Below are 19,869 nucleotides of genomic sequence, written 5' to 3'. Positions count from 1 at the left end.
TGCACTGCCCAGCACCGGCGCTTTGGATGAGTTTGTGCAGATTTTGAGGGTGGGGAGGGATGTCCCGTGACCTTCTGGGTGATGTCACAGTGCACCGGCCAAGGTCCTCAGGGTGAGGTGACATTGCRGTGCACGTGTTATCACAGCCCGTGACCGTGATGTCACACCCCATGCCAGCTGGTGTGATCCCACAGTGAGTGTGTGACGTCACAGCATCCAACTGCTGCCTGTGTGATGTCACACAGGCATGTCACGTGTCCATCAGGGRTGTCATGTGTGCCTGCATGATGTCACACTTACCATCACACAGCAGTGGTGACATCACACACATATGATGTCATACCCACAATCATGCCTGGCAGTGACGTCACACACAGCACTGTGATGTCACTTTGGCCATCGCACACACCTGTGTRGTGTCACAGCAGCTGTCACATGTCCAGTAGTGACATCACCACCTGTCTCATGGCGGGAGCACCCCACAAGTCCCCTCCTATGTGATGTCACGCCACACCCTGTGATTACACGCTGTTACACGCTCGGCAGTGATGTCACATGTGCCTGTACAGTGTCACACATACACGTGGGACATCACTGCYGGGCACCACCTGCCCCACACCCCTCCCACCTCTGCCCCGCTGTGACCTCACCGCTCTGCCGGTGACATCAAAAGGCACCAAGGACAGGCCGGGGCTCTGGCAGGGGTGTTTATTGGGGCGGGGGGTCTCTGGGGCAGGGGGGGGCAGCCAGGGACAGGGGCAGAGCCTGGCTGGGGGGGGGCCCCAAGGAATGCATGCGGGGGGCAGGGGGTGAAGCGGGGGCTCCTGGGCCTCGGCGGGCGGCGGCGGGGCTGGGTCAGTGGCGAGGGGTGTCCGGGGAGCGACTGGTGGCCCCTGCAAGCAAGGAGAGAGCGACTGGTCAGCCTGGGCCTGGCCCTGCCTGTACCCTGTGCCCTGCCTGTACCCTGTGCCCTTCCTGCATTCTGAGCCCTGCCTGTACCCTGTGCCCTGCCTGCACCCTGTGCCCTGTCTGTACCCTGCTCCCTGCCTGTGCCCTGTGCCCTGTCTGTACCCTGTGCCCTGCCTGTGCCCTGTGCCCTTCCTGCATTCTGAGCCCTGCCTGTACCCTGTGCCCTTCCTGCATTCTGAGTCCTGCCTGTACCCTGTGCCCTGTCTGCACTCTGCCCACACCTTGTCTGTACCTTGTCTGTACCCTGTACCCTGCTTGTAACCTGTACCTGTGCCCTGCCTGCACCTTTAGCCCTCTCTGCACCCTGTGTCTTGTACCCTCTCTGCACCCTGTGCCCTGCACCTGCCCCCTGCCCACTCCCTGCACCCTGCCTGCACCCCGCTCACACGCTGCTCCCGCAGCCTGCACCCTCTCCACACCCTCCCCCTGCCCACACCCTGCCCGTGCCCTACTTGCAGCCCGCCCACACCCTGCCTGCACCCTTGTCCTGCCTCCACTGCTGCCCCCACTCTGCCCTCACCCAGCCCAGGAACCTGGGGGGAACCCCTGCCTGCACCCCCCTAGGCAGAGCACCACAGCAGAAGGAGGGGAACCTGGCTCTCCTGCTGCCAGCCTGCTCAGCCCCCCTAACAAAGCATCCTGAAGGAACCTCCGGGCCCTAAGAAGCTGCGCAGCACCTGCACTTGGCAGCTGCCTCCCCACTGCAGCCCTATGACATCCTCACTGCATCCCCACTGAATCTGCACTGCAGCCCCATTGAATCCCCACAGCTTCCCTTCTGCATCTCCATTCTAATTGCATGCTCACTGAATCTCTGTTGCTTCCCCACTGCATCCCCTGTTCCTCCTCACCACATCCTCACTGCATCCCCTTTGCATCCCCACTGCATCCTCACTGTTCCTCAATGTGTTCCCACATTGTCCCCACTGGATCTTCCCTAAATCCYCACTGCATCCTCAGTTCATTCTCATCCCAGCCCCACTGAATTCCCCCTCCATAGTCAGTGCATCCCCCYTGCATTTTCACTGAATCTCCAGTGCGTTCTCACTGCTTCCCCACCACATCTCACTTCTGTTCCCAGTCCATCCCCACTGTGTCCCAGCTCAGCTCCAGTTCCATCCCCACTACACCCTCAGCTCATTCCCATCACAGCCTTGTTGAATCCCCGCTGCATCCTCACTGCATCCTTCATCCCCACCGCATTCCCACTGCACCTCCAGTGCATCCCCGCTGTATCTTCACTAAATCCCCTCTGCATTCCTGCTCCATCCTCGCTGCATCCCAGTTCCATCCCAGCTGCATCCCAGTCTCATCCCAGCCGCCTCTCCAGCAGCCCCGCCACGCTCACGTGGCTGAGCCGGCAGCACGCCCTCCCCGCCGCTAACCCCGAGCCAGCGTTCCCGGTAGCCGGGGCCACCCCGCGCTCCGGCACCGGCACGGCCSAGGGCACGGCCCGGCCACGGCGCGGCCACCACCCCGGGCTCCGATGCCACGCGGCCTCGGCACCGTGGGCGCYTTTTAAATTTACCTTTTCCTGCCAGGAGACTGTGACACAGGCTTTTAAAAATAGCATGTGCTGAGGCGAGGCGCTCGGGGTGGTGTTGCTAAGGGAGAGATTCAATCCAAATCTAGGGCTGCGCCTTCCCATCCTACTTCCCATCCTTCCCAACTACTACGGCGCGCACCCAAAATTAGGGCAAGGCAGGGGCTGCCTGCCTGTGTGCTTCCATCTCCTGGGAGGAAAAAACCCTTCTCCATCCCAAATCAGCACGGGGAAGGTTGCTCCATCCCAAATCTGCGCGGGGAAGAATGGTCAATCCCAAATCTCTCCAGGGAAGGGTGCTCCATCCCACACCAGCTCAGGGAAGGATGCTCCATCCCAAATCTCTGCAGGGAGGGATGCTCCATCCCAAATCAGCTCGGGGAAGGATGCTCCATCCCAAATCAACAAAGCAAAGGATGCTCAGAGCAGCATCCTCCTAGAAGTGACCCAGTTTTGGGGGGAAGAAGCGGGATTTGGGATGTACCTAGTCGCCGTTGCGGAGATCGCCGCCGCGGGTGCTGTTGGCGCACTCGGCGTCCTTGGTTTTCCGATCAATCTCGCCCCCTTTGATCTTCTTGCGGGTCATATGGCCACGGAAACTAGCCTGGATCTTGGCGGCTGCCGCGTTGGCATCAGGATCGTCCAAAGGGATGTCCAGGATGTCCTCATCCAGCTTTGTGCAGGCTCCCTCCTGGTGGCAGCAACAGCAGGGTTACAGCTCGTGGGACCCCATCCCCAAATGAATCCATTCAAGAARGTCCTAAATTAGCCCCTGCTMTAAAAATCAGAGAGCAGGCRTGCTAAAAATTAGATTTACTTGTTAAAAATTAGGGTCCTTTGTTAAAAATGAGGGGTTTTGCTAAAACTCAGGGTCCCTTGCAGGTGTCTTGGGGAAATGGCAACCAAAGCTGCAGGTGGGGAAAGATGCTTCACCTCCTGCTCATCTCTAAATTCCACCCTGGACCACACAGCTGCAGGAAGACAGACTCCAGCCAGGGTTATGATGCAGGGAGAGGAGAATCCATGGGAGCAAAGAATGGGTYCTGGAGGGTATTTTTGGCATGGGGCTGGGGGACACGCTGCACAAACTGAGCTGGTCATGCCTCAGTTTCCCCTTCCCTTGCAGCCTGTTGCATCCTCCTGCATCCCTCCTCAGGGCTTCCGTCAAAAACACCAGGAAATCTGGGAAAGGAGTGATGCCAGAAAGGATGAAAAGCCCCGCCAAGGACAAATCACCATAGCCCATTCCTCTCCTGCCACATCCCAGCAGAGCAGCAGGACTCGGCCCCAAGTTCAACAGGGAAAAAAAAAAACCATGGAAAAATTAAATGAGGTGGGAATGAGCTGGCACTGGATGATCCAGTGCCAGCAGCTGTGAGGGGGTGAAGTCTTTGTGATGCYCCACCAGCACTTGAAAAGACTTAAAGGAGTTTTGGGGGGCTTATTTGGAAGYRGTAGGTTTGGGGRAGGAGGAAGCTCATCCCATTGGAGYGTGCCATGGCTCCACAAAGTTGCTCGGGTTGTTTTACCATTGTGAAAAGCAAGGATGGRTCCAAGGTGGAAATGATATGTCCAGGGTGGAAATGTTATAGCCAAGGCTGGAAATCCTATAGCCTGGGGAGAAATCCTATAGCCAGGGGAAAGAAATCCTATATCTAGGAAAGAAAGCTTATATTCAGGAGAGAAATCCTATATATGTGGAGGTGTGGGAGAATAACCCATATTCAGGAGAGAAATCCTATATACAGGTGGCAGAAACCTATATCCAGGGGAGAAATACTATATCTGGTGGAGGGAATCCTATGGTCAGGGGAGAAAACCTATACACAGGGGGGCATATCCTATATCCAGAGAGAAATCCTATATCCAAGAGAGAAATCCTATATTAAGAGAGAGGAAATCCTATACCTAGGGGAGAAATACCATATAAATGTGGAGGAAATCTATGCATGCGGGGGCATTTCCTATTTCCAGGGGAGAAATCCTATATTCAGGGAAGAAATTCTACATACAGGTGGCAGAAACCTAAATCCAAGTTGAGAAATCCTGTATATAGGGAGGAGAATCATATATTCAGGAGAAAAAATCCTATATCCAGGGGAGACATCCTATATTCAGGAGAGAAAACCCATATAAGGGGGACCATAGGCAATATCGACTGGAGAAATCCTATATCCAGTGGAAAAACACCATGTCCGTGGGGTGAAAACCTCTATGCAGGAGAGGAAAACTTGTMTCTAGGGGAGAAATCCTATATTCAGAAGGAGAAATCCTACATATRAGGGAAAAAGTCCTATATGTAGGAGAGAAATCCTATATCCAGGGTGGGCTTTGCCCCCCTGGAGGTGCCCAGGAGGAGAGATGGGGGCTTTTCCCGGTGCTGCTGTCTTTGCAGAAGGGCAAAAACAGAGGAAAAAGCGGGGAAGGGGGAAAAAGTGGGGAAGGGGGAAAAAAAGCATAAAGCAGGGGGAAAAAGGAGGAGAGGGGCAGGAAAAGTCAGGGGATCAGGGAGAAAGGGGAAAAGGATGCGCTTWATTGCCCTAGCCGGCTGCTGGCCAGGAGGGAGGGGAGCTCACCCTCGGGTGAAGAGAGAGGGGTGCAACCCCAGTCAAGCCCTTTATCCATAAGCAAGCCCCGATCCCACCTGTAGAGCGATTGTGGAGAGGGGGAAAGGAAAATCCAAATAACAGCTGGATTCGAGGAAAAGGGTTTTTCCTCAGCGGGCTGTGGGGCGCAGGATGCTGGCCGTGGGGCGGCCCCGGTGGGATGGATTCTGAACTGGWGCGAAGCAGGAGCGGGGATTTGGGGGGGCTGGCGGGGACACGGGCCCGGGGGGCCGCAGCAGCACTGGGGGAGGGTCGCGGAGTTGGTCGAGCTCTTGGGTGCAGCACCCATCGCACCCCCCGCCCCCACCACCCCAAACCCCTCGGCCGCCCCCGGAGCACGGGCAGGGATGGAAGGCAGCGCTGGGTGCCGGGGGGCTCGGGGAAGGGGCACCTACGTTGCAGCAGTCCATGGCGGAGGGCGGGCGGGTGGGCGGCCAGCGGCGGGCGAGGGGCTCCGGCAGGATCTCGCTTCCCCGGCAGCTCTCCCGGCGCAGGTGGCAAGTTGAGCGGAGCCGCTTGCCTACGTAATGCGCTTTCCTCCGGGCGAGCCTATCAGCCCGACACCCCTGCCAGGCTTTTGGGGGGGAAGGGGGGGGTGCCTTATTTTTTTTCCTCCCTTTCTCCTCTCTCTCTCTCTCTTTTTTTTTTTTTAATTTTTTTTTTTATTTTCCCTCCTCCAATTTTATTTCGCAGCCTCCAACTCCCTCCTAACACTTAAAGGAGCCGGCAGCTCGCCTCGGAGTTTCGTGGAACACAACATCACATGCAGAGGATGTGTGCCAAGATGTGATGAGATTTGCCCTCGGCGTGGAGTTTTTTTTGGGGGGCAAAGACACAGCAAATGGGTGTAATGGGTTCATTTYTGGGGGGTGCACGACCCACGGTGATGCTGGAGGCACCTTTTGCCCCCCAGGTTGGTTTGCACGGGGGGGAAAAACCTTCTTGACCTACTTAGGACTTGGTCCTGAAGGAGGGYGAGGATGAGGATGGTAAGCATGAAGATGATGAGAAAGGGTGGGCATGGTGGGACACTGAGTCCCACCGAGCACCTGCAGAAGCCCGAGGGTGATGTGCCCAAGTGAGGGCTGTGAGCAGAGGAGTGGGCACCACTTCTGGGGTCTGGGGGTCCCTTCTCCACTCCTAGGAGCATCTGATCCCCCACATTTGGGGTGCTCTGCAAGCAGACCCGCAGTCCCAGCCACTTTCACAGCCCTTGGTGCTCTCTGCAGACCCTGCTTCCACCCCCACACCATGAGGAGCTGCTGGGGCTGGCAGGGTGAGCCGGGGCACCCCGGGAGAGAGGAGGGACCCCCAGGGCAATGCGGGGGGCTGCAGCCCACGGCCCCCCCATTGCCTGCCTCGCTCGCCTCTAATCCGGGTTTGGGAGTTGCTAAGCAACTGCATAAGTCGCCCGTGGGCTCCGCGCCGATGCTGCTCCAGCCAGCCCCCAAAACACAGCGTGGCCCCCCCAAGACGGGCAGCGGCACCCCCCGGCCCACCTGCACAGTCAGGTCCCACCAGCTCTCCCAGGCCAAGTTTGCCCCACTGGCTCTCCCTGGCCAAGTTTGTTTACAGGGGTCATCCTGTTTGGGGGCCTGGTGGCACCGATCTTCATTTTCACCACCACCATCATCATCATCCCTGTTAGCATCCCCATCCCACTGACATCACTGCTTCTGTCTCTGGAACAGGCACTGTCCCCACTGCTGCCACCAGCCCTGTCCCCCATTCCTGACCTCATCCCCATCACCTCCACCACYTTCTCCACGCCCATYGTCCCTGTCTCCATCCCCATCTCYATCTCCATCACYATCCYTTGTCATGATYCCCTTCCCATKCCTTGTCTCCATCCTCTTTGTAACACCAATCTCTGCCTCCATTCCCAGCTTCAACCCCACCATCTCTGTCCCTCTCTCTGTCCCCATCCCCATCATCATCCTCATCCCTGTCCCTATCCTTGACCCTGTCCCTTTCTGTATCACCATCCTTGTCCCCATTCCCATCCCAACTCCACCTCTTTCTCCAAGGCCACTCCAGCTGGGTGCAGATGGTGTCACCTTTTGACCCCTGACACCCCAGCTCCCCAGGACACCCACACATCCCACATCCTCATCCCAAGCACATCCCAACACTACCACCTCCCTCAACTGCTTCACCTACACTTGGAGGTTGATGGGGGTCACTCCTGCCCCAGCAGCAGTCAGGAACCCGAATTCCCCTTTTGGAAATGCTCCCAGGCATCCCTCAAATTCTCCTGCCAGCTGTTGGCACCCAGGTCTCCCCACTGGAGCCACTTTTCCACCGTCACTTCTTCCCACAGCATGGCAGGGTGGGGGGGATGGGAATAGCTCTGCTCCAGAAAACCCCACTCCAGCTTCCAGGAGAAGCCTTGGCAGCTCTGCTGGGATTTTTGGTGGGAAGAGATCCTTTTCCCTGGTTTTTCAACCCTCCAGATCCATCACTGCCTGYTCCAATCAGAGAAGACCAGGTGTTTTGGGCGAGTTAAGTGGGAAGGGTTTTCGGGATGAATCATCCTTCAAGGATCTGGGAAGTTAGCCCCAAAAGTAGGATTAGTCCCCCAATTAGTCCCCAAAATCTGCTCCATCCATGGCACCCCGGTCCTGGCAGAGCCGCTGAGCGCCGCCGTCTCCCGCAGGCTGCGGCTGCGGAGGAGGGACGTGAAATGCCAGAACATTTCTAATCATTAATGGTGGGTTTTGAGCCCGTTCCAGGCTCTGCATTTTTCCTCCCCGGACCCCTTCATCTGGATGATGCTTTTTCCAAGTGCTCCAGCACCTCCAAATTTGAACTCCAATGAAATAACTCAGATTTGGGAAGGGGAGAACSGGCACTGCAGCTGGCGAGACCTGCTGAGAACACCCCGCCGTCGTGGTTTGAGATGGTGGCACCGAGGTGTTAAAAAACCCTTTTAAAAAGGAAAAAAATCCTTAAAAGAAATGGGAATTGGATGCTGGAATGATGCCCTGGGCGGGCAGCGTTGCCGGCTGCTGAAGCGGGAGCCGGCAGCCGGCGAGGCGGTGCTGGAGGGGGGGTCAAGGCGTAGCTGGTTGGCATCAGCCCCGGCACGGGGTCCCCGCCAGCTTTTTTTCCCCATCCCTCCTTCCTGTTTTTCCCAGGGGAGCCGCTGTCATGCCCCRTGCCGTGGGCGAGCACCACATATGGTGAGGGAAAACAGGAAAGAGGGGGGAAAAAAACGGGGTGAGCACGGATGGGGGGTTCAGTCCCCTCCAAAAATAGAGCAGCTGGCTTCGATGCAAATCCCGTCACTTTTTGGGGGGGGATTTTGAACTACTCCAGGTGGGAAAATATGCATTTCACAGGTAGGAATAGGACTGGGGGGYCCTTGAGTGTGTCCCAAAATTCCATGGAGGCATCTCAGCTTAGGGAGGGRGGTAGGACAGGAGCAATGTCACATCATTCCTTCACGCTGGGATGTTATGAAGTTTCTTCCAACCCCCAGGGATGCAGGGCCTAAATATAGAGGCTAAAAATATCATTCCATGCTCTGCTCAGCCCCAAACCCAGGATTTTTTGGGGAGAAATCTCAGGTGATCAGCGCTAATAACGGTGGGGACCTCATTAATATAATTCCTCATTAAAACAGCACCACAGGGGCGGGATGGGAGCACAGCACCCACCCGCGGGGAAAGGGCAGGAGCCRGGGGAGGACCACGACGTTTTTTTTGGTTTTGGGGTTGCATGGTGGGAAATGGGGGATTTGGGGCAAGTGCTGCGGTCGAGTCTCTGGAGAGGTGTCCCAGTTCATGAGGGTTATGGGGACACGCTCCCCCTCGGCTCCCCTCCGCGCATTTTGGGGTGGAATCACGGTGTGCCGGTGCTGTGCATGCTGCCTGCTCCCACTGGCGCTGCCTACAGCCCCGCCGTGCCCTTGGCCTCCTTCAGCTCTGGAGGAAAGAAGTAAATTCACGTGCTATGGTACAAAGGTGRCAGGGATGGGGTGGGAGCAGGGACCTAGTGCAGCTCTTGGCACCTCAAATTGTCTGGAGGGGCCCAGAGCAGAGGGCAGCCTACCTGGGAAGGGGGCCAGGTGCGACGGTCATCCTCCAGCATAGCTCCCCACGCCACCGGGTCAACACCACCAGCTGGGGAAGGAGGACACCTGATGCCACGTGCAATGGGCGCCTGGGCAGAGCTGGTACCACGGGCAATGGGCACATGGGTGATGGGCACAAATGGAAGGCCTGTCAGCCACTGGGCATTTGGGACAGGCACAACACCATGGGCAATGGGGGCAAGGAGCAGGCGTGAGGCCCTGGATGATGGGAAAAAGGGGCAGTGTGAGGCCCTGGGTGATGGGCACACAGGGCAGGTGTGAGGCCCTGGGTCATGGGCACACAGGAGAGCCCTGATGCTGTAGAAGGTGGGCACATAGGGCATGACTGACACCCTGGGCAATGGACACAAGGGGCAGGCCTGATGCCCTGGTGATGGGCAGACTGGGCAGGCAATGCAGTGTGGGGCTGGGGATGGCAGTGTGGGCGTGGRTGCTGGGCAAGGGCACTCACCCTCTCTCTGCTCCAGCAGCCTTTGGAAGTACTCAGCTGCAAAGGCCACAATGTCGGTGGGCTGCTCCCGCAGCACCTCCCGCGCCAGCCCCTCCAGCAGGTTCCGGAAGCCGGCGGGCACTCTCAGGCGGGTGTTGGCGGCGGCAATGGACATGGCCACCTCTGCCGTACCCTCTCCCGTACCCTCTGCAGTGGCAGAATCCATGATTAACCACAGTCCGCAGCTCCCGGTGCCACCGGGCAGCGCCGGGACTCGAACTCTTGATTCAAAGTCTGAGGGGAAGCAGCGCCGCCGCTAGGGGGCGACACCCTCCCCGCCCGCCGCGCACGCGCAACGCCACCTCTGGCTGCGCGCGCGCGGCCCCGGCCCGGGCGGGGGGAGCGGGTGCTGTGGAAGCCCCGGTTCCCTCCCCTCCGTGTCCCCCGGCTGTCCCCCGGCAGCCCCGCAAACCTCGGCCCCGCGCTCCCCGCTTCTCCCCTCGGCCTCCCCCGTCAGACCCGGCCCGGGCGGCGCCAGCGCCTCCGGCCGTGCTGTGGACGCCGTTGCTTGGCAACCGCCCCCCCCCCGCCACCGGCGGCGCGTGCACAGGCCACGCCCCCGCGCGTCGGGCCCGCCCACGGGGCGGCTGAGGGGAGGGTGAGGGGAGGGTGAAGGGAGGGCCGGGGATAGCGGGGGGTACCGGGGGTACCGGGGCGTACCGAGGGGTACCGGGGGGTACCGGCGGTCCCGGCGGCCTCGCAGCCCTTTGTGTCCCCCAGGATGGCGGCGTGGGCGCTGCTGGCGCTGCTGGCTCTGGCTCCGGCGGCCGCAGGTAAAGGACTGGGGGGAGGGGGCGGTCAACCACCGACCCCCCTTCTGCAGCGAGGCCCGGGAGCGGGGCACCCCCGAGACCCTCCCCAGACCCATTTCAGGTCACTTGACACCGCCAGAACCCTTGGCTTCCTAGCAGCCCGGCTTCGGTGCCCATGGAATTCCCTAAGCCCCACTRAGCCTTGCCTTGGTGCCCTTTGCAMACCCCGAGCCTCGAATGCGCCTCCCCAGCCTCGCTTTTTTGGGGTGYCCCTCTTGGCACCCCCCGCAACCCACCTCCCAGCACCACTTTGATGCCCTTTGAACCCTCAGACCCTCTTTGATGACCTTGGCACCACTCTGAGCCCCACTTTGGGGCCCCTGGTGCCCTCCCAGCCCCACTTWGATGCCTTTGGCATCCGTCTTCCCAGTTTTGATGCCCTCGTCACCCATCACCCCTCTTTCACACCCTTTGCCCCAAGCTCTTCTTCAATGCCCTATGCACTCCCAGAGCCCTGGTTTKATGCCCTCTGCACCCCCTGAGTCCCACTTTGGCACTCATGGCATCCCCCAAACTCCACTTCAATGCCCTTCACCTCCCCTGAGCCCCACTTTGACACCCTTCACACCCCCAGCCCCTCCCCAACGCCCTTGGCCCAGCACTGCTGCCGTGGGATGATGCTTTACGTAAGGTGGGAGCCGCATGCGGCTCCTCGGTGGTGTCTCGTGGGCTCTCCTCCCTTCCCTCCTCCCTTCTTCTCTTCCCTCCTCCCAGCTGCTTTTTATAGCTTCCACTCTTCCCTGGTGTCTCAGTTTTAATTTTTTTTTTCTCCTCCGACTTGTTTTTTATATAACTCCCGGAGCCTCGTGGCATGAGGCAGCGGGACCAGCGATGCAGCTGAYTCCTGAGGGGCCGAGGACGTCGTTCCTTTCCTTCCTTAAACCCAGCCTAGGATGAGCTGCAGAGGAAATGAGGCTCCATRAGCTCCGATTTGGTCACTGGGGATCTCTGCCCAGATCACGCCTCAAACATTGCCCCCAACCCCCTTTTCAAACATGATTTTCTTTTCACACTGCAAAAATGGGGCTTTTGGGGGGGGGGGCAGAGCTGAGCCTTCTGCTTCTGTCCCCACTGAAGGTGCCTTTGCCAATGCTACACAGCCAATATTTCCCATCCCACCTCTTGACAAACTTTTTTCCAAGGGAAAAATATATCAGAACCTTAATTAGCAAGGCTGGGCTGGGAGAGACACTCTCATGCTGTTATTAGAGGAATTTTAACCAGAATCTATATCCAAATCTGTGTAATACAAGATGTAACATGCTCCCTTGTGCTTTGGGAGGTGAATTCCCTCTTGTGGACTTTAAACCCTGCCTCTTCCTCAGCTTTGTAGTGATTTTAACCACCTTTAGGCTKGTCAGGAAGCTGTAAATTAAGTGGGATCTCAATCAATCTGTGTTTAAGAGTGGGTCGGAGGCTGTCCCGAGAGTATTTTCCTCTCAGAGCTGATGTTTGCACTGTTTGCTGATTCCAGGGGGAATGCTCAGCTTTGCCTCCTACTATGGTGACCACATGGTGCTGCAGAAGAAGCCATCAGGGGCTGTGGTGTGGGGCCATGGGGACCTGGGGGCCGTGGTCACTGTGACTCTCTCAGGGGCTGGTGGCCTCATCGTCATGGAGAAAACAGCTCACGTCAAAGGTCAGTCCCAAACCTTTTCTAGAAATCAGGGCTGATGGTTTTGGTGGCCAAAGAATTTGTCTGAGCTCAAATCAGAGCTGACAGTGGGGTGATGTTTGTCACACTGCTGCCTTGGGGCTGCAGAGGTGATGGTGACATCTCCAGCTTGTGCAGTTCCCTCTGCCAGAGACCAGGAGGGGCTCAGCCATCCCCCTCCCCAGCAGCGCCAGCCTTTGCTCACTTTGGTTCCCAGCAGCGGATCCTGTGGGCGCCCAGCAGAGCCGAGCTGCCGCTGGAGTGGGTGGCACTGCACAGGCTCGAGCTGAGCTATGAGGCTKTGCAGGGGAGAGGGGGAATTCAGCTTCTCTTCCTGTCCACACCATCTCTGAGGAATCTCCAGAGCACTTCTGGCTTCTTTTTTGATCYATGCCCCCTTGAAGGATCCTGTGGGATCACTAAGCCCAAGGGATGATGCCTGTGCAAGCAGAGCCCTCCTGAGGGTTGGGAGGGTTCAGGGTCACCTCAAAATCCCAGCTACTTCCCTGCCTTAAGAGTTGGGGGGAAGCTCATCACCTTTGGGGGTGAAAGTGCTGCCCAAGGGTGCCTCTACAACCTGAAGGGCCTGGAGATGTCTTGTGGCAGGACAGCGATCCAGGAGATCTGCAGGATCCAGCCAGAAAATCCACACTAAGCTCCAGCAGAATATCTTTATGCTTCAATTCGGCACCTCTAAAATTAGCCGGAGACATCTCAGTGTCACTGTCACACACACCAAGCTGCTCCTGTAATCCCAGTTCCTCCCAGCAACTTCTGCTCTGACACACATTTGTTTTTCAGATTTTCTATTTTAACCCCTAAATTCCTGCAGGAGGATGGTCCCTCTGATGGCAAAGAGCTTCCAAAATCCATTTCCCCAACCTGTCTTTGTGGTGACAAGGGTTTTCCCTGTTGCCTGTCCTYCCCCACCAGTTRTTGGCTCCTCATCCAACATCCTGGYRAARGTCTTGAGGTCTTCACCCATAAGGGTGGTGGAAGATAAGCAGCATCCTCTTCCTCCAGGGCCTTCTGGGACATGGACAACTGTCCTGGACCCRATGAATGCGGGTGGTCCCTATGCACTGACAGCTGAGCAGGGCWGGGAGAATGTGACACTGCGGGACATCTACTTTGGAGATGTGTGGCTTTGCAGTGGGCAGAGCAACATGGCAATGACAGTCCTGCAGGTAAGGCCCCACGGCACAGAGGAGGCAGGATCAGGGAGGGATCAGGCAGGGGAGTGCCTTGCATGCTCCTACTCTTCCTCAGGTGGCCAACGCCAGCCAGGAGCTCGCCGCTGCCACTCGTTACCCCTATGTCCGGATCTTTGCTGCGACACCTTCCCGCTCCAATGTGGAGCTGCAGGACCTGGAGCGGATCGACTTGCCATGGTCCATTCCCACAGCTGGTGAGTGCAATGTGTCTCCAAAAGAGAGCTTGGAAGTGCCTTTTTTCCCACTTTTTCCCTTTGCAGCCTGCTGTTTCTTGAGCAGAAAACCTGGGCCATGGGAATTTCACCTACTTCTCGGCCGTCTGCTGGCTGTTTGGGCGCTCCCTGTATGAGGCTCTGGGGTCCCCCATCGGGCTGGTGGAGGTGGCCTGGGGGGGGACCCCCATCGAGGCCTGGTCCTCCCGCCGGGTTCTGCAGGCCTGTGGGCTCCCGGAGGACAYGGGGAGGTGAGAGAAGGTGCTGTGGAAACGCCTCCTGCTCCAAACCACACTGCTTTTGGAGAGTATCCTCATCCCTTCCCATTCCCCCTCCTCTCCCGGAGCCTCACTGCCCGCTCTGTGCATCATTGCCCCCTTGAGATAAAATCTCCTCCCATGCCAGGAATGTAAGGCACATCTAGCTGGGTAAAGGGGGAAGGGAGGGACCCCAGAGCTCCCTTAGGCATGGTTCTTCCTTTAACCTTTAACCTGAAGCCTGCCTTTTGCTTTGCACCCCCCTTAAGTCTAGTTTTGTCTTCCAGCATCTCCCCACATCAGCATCTCTCTGGCCCACAAACGCCCTCTGTGCTCTGGAACGCCATGATCCACCCGCTGCTCAACATGACCCTGCGGGGCGTTGTTTGGTACCAGGGTGAGCCCCCATTTCTATTCCCCGGAGYAGAGCAGCCCTCAGTGTCCCACCGAGCTCTCACCAGCCCCTCTTTCTGGGGGACAGGTGAGGCCAATGCGTTCCTGAACACAGACCAGTACAACTGCACCTTCCCYGCACTCATCGCCGACTGGCGCCGGGCTTTCCACGCTGGATCAGCCGGACAGACGGAACCGCTTCTCCCCTTTGGCTTCGTGCAGGTGTGGGGGGTGAGAGGCAGGACCCCCACAGTTCTGTTGGGGTGCCCAGGGAGGCTTTACCCACCCTTTGCCACACTGGARGCCATTTCCAAGCTGGCAGCAGGGAGAGAATGCTGTAAAGACATGGACACATCCTGCCAAGTGCTGAAAACCCCAGGCAGGGAGCGCAGTGGCCAGTTTTGGGAGCTGAGCCACTCCCCCATTTCCCCTGTGCCATTTCCCCTTGCAGCTGTCCACCTACCGCCGTCAGAGTGTGGATGACAGCTTCGCCCGGCTCCGCTGGCACCAAACCGCTGACCTGGGGGTGGTTCCCAATGCCAGGATGCCCAGCACTTTCATGGCTGTAGCCATGGATCTGGGTGATGAACACTCTCCCTATGGCAGGTGAGGCCCAGGCTGGGGTGAGGGTGTAGRGATRGAGTTTTTGGGTACCAGCCCCATCTTCCTCCTCTTCTTTGGCAGTATCCACCCCCGGGACAAGCAGAATGTGGCGCACCGGCTGCTGCTGGGTGCCAGGGCTGTAGCGTACGGGGACAAGGACCTCGTGTTCCAGGGACCATATCCCACCCGGGCTATCCTGGAGGTGACCCGGGGGCTGCTGAATGTCACCTACAGCCAGGAGCTCATCTGCCGTCAGAGGGACATGCAGGCATTTGAGGTGAGGGGTGGGAAATCCTCCCTGAAGAGCTGGAAAAGGGAAGGCAATGCTGATGGGGTTTTCTCCCCTCCCCAGGTGTGCTGCTCCAGCCAGGCATCCCCGTGCCGGTGGCTGCCAGCACCAGTGGTGGCAGTGGGGTTCCGCACGGTGACACTGGCCCTGAGTGGCTGYGGGACGCTGCTGCTGGGCCTGCGCTATGCCTGGGCCGAGTGGCCCTGTGAGTACCAGGCCTGCCCCCTCTATAACCCCCAGGGGTTGCCTGCACCCTCCTTCCTGCTGGACACCCTCCCTGCAGGGAACGCTGCTGGAGGGACGGAGCTGCTGCTCCTCCCCGGTTCCAGGTTCCCCCTAAATTAGGGAGAYGAGTGAGCTCAGGCCTCTGGCAAAGCACTCGTGGCTCCTGACACTGTCCCTTCCCCAGCCAGGGAGCAGAGGCTTGATTACTACCTTATTAATTAAACAACTTTTCAGCTCCTCTTTGGACTCAAACCAAGGCTATTGGAGTGCCAATTTACAATTTAGTATATGAAAAATTATATAAGGAGAAGCAGCAGGACACACCAATGGGAGCTGAACCCCTCACTGCTGCTCCCTTGCCTGTGGAGSTGGTCCTGGCTCYCCAGACCCCCCATTTCTCTGGGCATGGACTGCTGATCTCCCGGGCAGGGTTATGACAGGATCCAGGGTGGAGAGGGGGAGAGAGGAGCTCTGCCAAAAACCCACAGCCAAACACTAAGGCTGGGCTGAGACAGGGAGCTGTGGTGAGCCACAAGTGCCATCCACCTCCCTCTCTTAATAAATAGTTAAAAAAACCCTCATTTTATTCTTGGATCCTTTATTTCCTTCWGAGGAGCATTCCTAGTCCTTCATTCCCCACCTCTTGCCATAACAGCAGGGAAATTTGTGTGGAAGAGGCCCAGTGTAGCACTTAGAATAAGARACCCGAGAAGTTCTGCACAAAACATGGATTGTTTAACCCTTTTTTGCTGGACAAATGTACATAGGAAGGGAAAGGCCAGGTGCAGGAAGAGCAGGTGGGCCCAGCCTGGCTGCTGCAGTACAGCTGTGTYAGGAAAGTGGATCCTGGGATCACAGGATCCCTGCCTGCTGGRGGCTTCTGGGTCAGGCAGAGCCGAGCGAGTCCCGTGAGGCTTTTCCCTTCGTTTCCACTCCMGGCTTTGGTTCTAGACAAGAGGAGAAGAGCAGGCAGTTAATCAGCTGGGCAATGACACACCAGGATCTGGGCTTTTTCCAGCACGGTGCAACTGGCCCAGGAGCCAGCTGTGCTGGCCCTGAGTTGCCATGGGAACGAGGATGTGGACTCCAGCTCAGTCTGTGGATTCTCATAAACCACAGTTCAGACTCTGTGTTCAAAGCCAGGAATGAAGCCCAGGCCTTTCAGCTCCTTCCTGTGGGGCCAGGAAGTCTCACTGAGCCTGGAAACCACTTGCTGTGGGCATCAGGGATCCCTGTGGTGTCCTCCCCAAAGGAGGCATCCAGCTCCCCAAAATCCAAAACACATGGGAGAGAGAGCAGTGCCCTTGTGGCTCTATCTTGGAACCCATCTCCATCTCCACCCACAGCCCCACTGTGCCCACCAGTGCCATGCGAACGGGAGAAGGGGGCAGGCACGGCATTCTTGGCATCAGCTCTCCAGGATTTAAAATTCCCAACCCCCCTCCCAGCAGGTCGAGCTGCCAAAAACAGGGACCCTCCCAGCCCCGCAGTTTGCCCAGAGCTTGGATTTAAGCGGCAATCTCTTGGCTTGCTGTTCCTATAGCAACCCCTGCCCACGCCTTGGATCGCAGTACCATCACATTCTGCATGCCAGAACCCCTTTCTGGMTTTGCCAGCCCTCACAGTGACCCCCAGCTATGCCCCAAACACCTTAAGGTCTTAGCAAAGGATTTAGGGTGGTCCAGCCACCTTTCCAGGGTGGGATCTGGTGGTGTGGGAGCCAAGAGCAGAGGGAAGAAGTTGTSTCTACCCAAAAAGCCTACCTAGGGCTGTACCATTGGAGAGGGCTGTACTGCCTTCAGCCTCGTGGGTGCAGGCTTGGTGTTTGGGCTTGGTGGTCTCCAGCCCAGCCAGCAGYGTCATGAAATCAATGACGGTATCGATGTCCTCCTTGTTGGCAGTGGCTTCCCTCAGGGCACTGACGGCATTGAGGCGGCTGAAGGAGGTCAGCTCGGAAATGTTGGCGCGGAGGAAGAGGAGGATGACGTTGAGGTCGTTGAGGGGGCAGGTGAGCATCCTGCGACTGAGCAGGTCGAAGGCTGGCAGCATCTCGTAGACGGAGAGCAGCCCCTTGTCCCACTGGCAGAGCTGCAGGGCATTGTAGATGACCACAGGGATGAGGAGGATGTAGACGCTGCCAACGGAGAGGCTGATGAGCTGGAACACGGAGAAGAAGACCAGCTTGCAAGGGATGAGCGGGGGGATGTGTGGCTCCTCCTGGAGCAGCCCTGTTTTGATGGAGCAGCTGAACTCGTCCTGGAAGAAGATGTTAAGGTGGAGAAAGACCAGGTAGAGGCAGGTGGCAGCCAGGAAGAGGAGCAGCAGCAGGTTCCGCAGGATGTAGATGGACACCAGGGCATGGGCGTGCTGCTTGCAGGTCAGGTACCGCTCCAGCAGTGGGAACTCAAAATACCTCTCCTGGCGGGCCCTAGGGGTGTAGGRACACAGCAGGAGTGAGATCCACCTCCCAAGCCACACCCTTTCACCCAAACCCATCCTGGATGCAGCCACAATGCTACATGGAGAGACTCCAAGGGCCACAGTGACCTGGCCTGGCCTCACCTCTGGTACTCCTCCCAGAATTGCTCTGGCTCCTCACTGGCCTGCTGGACCTTCTKCATGTGCTGCACCAGGCGCACGGAGCGGTTGTAGGATTTATCCAGCTCGTCGATGATGAAGAGGAGGTCGGAGTGCAGGGCGGGGGCAGCAGCATAACGCCACAGCAGGTAGGGCAGGTACATCAGCACCGCCACCACCAGCAGTGAGTAGGGGAACACCTGCGAAAAGAGGACAAACGGTCATTGAGGATGTGGAGTTACACTTGCTGTGGACATCCAGATGGGATGCAGGGGAACCCAGACGTGACTAACCCTACCTTGAGAGCCCAGAGGGACTTGGTGACAGCACGTCCTTCAGCGTCAAAGCCATGGTGGATGAGGGAGTCCCAGCAAGCTGTGTCGGTGTAGGCGGACTGCTTCCCCGTGAAGTTGGTGGGAGAGAAGCAGCTGATTTGGGAGCCTGGGGTGAGGAGGAGGAGAGCAAACCTCAGCCATGGAGGGTGGAGGAACATTCCGCAGCCACGAGCCARTGCCTTACAGTAGGGTAATTACACCTCAGGCATTGCTTTGAATTAAAGAAAGACTGTTTCATGGTCATTTTGGAGCTGCTGTGTTTGTAGCAAGGACTTTTCCATCTCTTTCCAAACACAAACCCTTTGTGTGTAATGATGTTTACACACTGCAGGGAATTAGAGACCAGCCAGAAACTGGARTAAAACCAAATCCTCAGGGACAGCAGCTGGATGTTGGCCGAGGCCAGATTTAGCCTGAGGTCACAATGCACTATAAATGCATCTCTCTGTGCTGCCGGCACCCTCCTGCTCTTCCTCCTGGGAAACAAATCCTGGGAAATAGCACCCAAAGGTGCTGGGTACAAGCAGCTGATGCTGGGCATTGGCTCAGTGCTGCTCCTGGGGTCAGCACGGCTGTTCCCAGGCTTTCCCAGTGAACTAGGATCCATTAAAAACAATCAATAAACACCCATGAGGCAGAACAGTTTCCAAAACACGACTTCCAGACAGTTCCACTTTGGATCTGTCTGGATCATCAAGAATACAAGGGGTTTGCCACGACAACCAGACCACCACTGGCAATTGCCCATCACCCAAAGAACACGTTGGAAAAGCCACAACTCACCAGCAGAGAAYTCCCGGGCGAAAGCCAGTGAGACGAGGCAGAGGGGCAGCCCCACGGTGACAAACTTCAGCAGGCGATCRCTCGGCAGCTCCAGCCGCAGGCCCTTGGCTCGGGAATTGCTGGGATCCGGGAGCAGAGCATCAGAGAGCATGTACTCAGCAGCCGTGTGTGAGAGGGACATTTTGAAGCGAGGAAGATGAGACACCAGCGAGGGCCACCTGAGGTGTGACCAGTTTGAGGAGCAGCTTTGCTGAGGAGTCCCTGCTGAGAGCCTGTCCAGCAGCTGTGAACAACAGCTCAGACAGGGCGTTAAATCACCTCGTAATTACAGGGGAAGCCCTTTCACMAATAGAAATAGAAAAACCCACCCCAGCAGCAGCAGCAGTGAGCTGGGAAGGCAGCAGGCTGGGAGGCAGCTTTSCTCCCTGACAGCATTCCTGCAGGGTAGCGTTCCTGCCCAGCCGCAGCCGCTCCTGGCTCCCCGTGGTTTTATGGCCCTCTCTCATCAACCAGCAGATTTCTGGCGCTGTGGCCTGAGGGCATGGGGGACCCCAGCTATTTTCAGCAGGGAGCCAGGGGACTGAGCTTTCACCCAGCAAGAAGCCCCAGCCCACAGTGGCCCTATGGGGCACAAAAAGCCCTTTCCAGCACCCGAAACAGCTGGAGGGGCCAGAGAACATCCTGCTGCCCAGCCCCAAGCTCCTGGGACAGGTCAGCAGAGACCAAATGAGGCAATTTTGAAGCAGAACATCAGCTGCAATTCCCCACATCATGTCTTTTCACTTGCCTCCCGCTCACGACACAAGGGAAG

At 57.6% G+C, this 19,869-nt stretch overlaps 4 protein-coding genes across 4 annotated transcripts; 1 reads left to right on the top strand and 3 right to left on the bottom strand.

Annotated features, from left to right (window-relative positions):
* Window positions 1-30: 30 nt before the first annotated feature.
* On the bottom strand, window positions 31-5,650 carry NRGN (neurogranin). Its single transcript, XM_057382048.1, has 3 exons — window positions 5,514-5,650; window positions 2,997-3,203; window positions 31-893 (listed from the first exon to the last, which is right to left on the bottom strand). The coding sequence occupies exons 1-2, from the start codon at window positions 5,526-5,528 to the stop codon at window positions 2,997-2,999; spliced, it is 222 nt and encodes a 73-aa protein (XP_057238031.1). The 5' UTR covers window positions 5,529-5,650; the 3' UTR covers window positions 31-893.
* Window positions 5,651-8,066: 2,416 nt separating this feature from the next.
* Window positions 8,067-9,894, bottom strand: SPA17 (sperm autoantigenic protein 17). The gene is made up of 3 exons (XM_057382097.1): window positions 9,666-9,894; window positions 9,172-9,242; window positions 8,067-8,159 (listed from the first exon to the last, which is right to left on the bottom strand). The coding sequence occupies exons 1-3, from the start codon at window positions 9,868-9,870 to the stop codon at window positions 8,067-8,069; spliced, it is 369 nt and encodes a 122-aa protein (XP_057238080.1). The 5' UTR covers window positions 9,871-9,894.
* Window positions 9,895-10,369: 475 nt separating this feature from the next.
* SIAE (sialic acid acetylesterase) lies at window positions 10,370-15,934 on the top strand. The gene is made up of 10 exons (XM_057382096.1): window positions 10,370-10,477; window positions 11,991-12,155; window positions 13,194-13,357; window positions 13,440-13,578; window positions 13,664-13,847; window positions 14,141-14,250; window positions 14,335-14,468; window positions 14,698-14,852; window positions 14,931-15,126; window positions 15,202-15,934. The coding sequence occupies exons 1-10, from the start codon at window positions 10,426-10,428 to the stop codon at window positions 15,481-15,483; spliced, it is 1,581 nt and encodes a 526-aa protein (XP_057238079.1). The 5' UTR covers window positions 10,370-10,425; the 3' UTR covers window positions 15,484-15,934.
* Window positions 15,935-15,964: 30 nt separating this feature from the next.
* On the bottom strand, window positions 15,965-19,856 carry PANX3 (pannexin 3). Its single transcript, XM_057382095.1, has 5 exons — window positions 19,059-19,856; window positions 18,239-18,381; window positions 17,926-18,140; window positions 17,127-17,791; window positions 15,965-16,310 (listed from the first exon to the last, which is right to left on the bottom strand). Exons 1-5 carry the CDS (start codon window positions 19,237-19,239, stop codon window positions 16,249-16,251), a joined length of 1,266 nt encoding a protein of 421 aa, XP_057238078.1. The 5' UTR covers window positions 19,240-19,856; the 3' UTR covers window positions 15,965-16,248.
* Between the last annotated feature and the right edge of the window lie 13 nt (window positions 19,857-19,869).

The sequence above is a fragment of the Malurus melanocephalus genome, unplaced genomic scaffold (genome assembly GCF_030028575.1).
Source record: "Malurus melanocephalus ecotype Western Australia unplaced genomic scaffold, MMel_1.1 scaffold_548, whole genome shotgun sequence".
NCBI classification, from domain to species: Eukaryota; Metazoa; Chordata; class Aves; order Passeriformes; family Maluridae; genus Malurus; species Malurus melanocephalus.
This window is presented reverse-complemented; position numbering and strand designations above follow the sequence as displayed.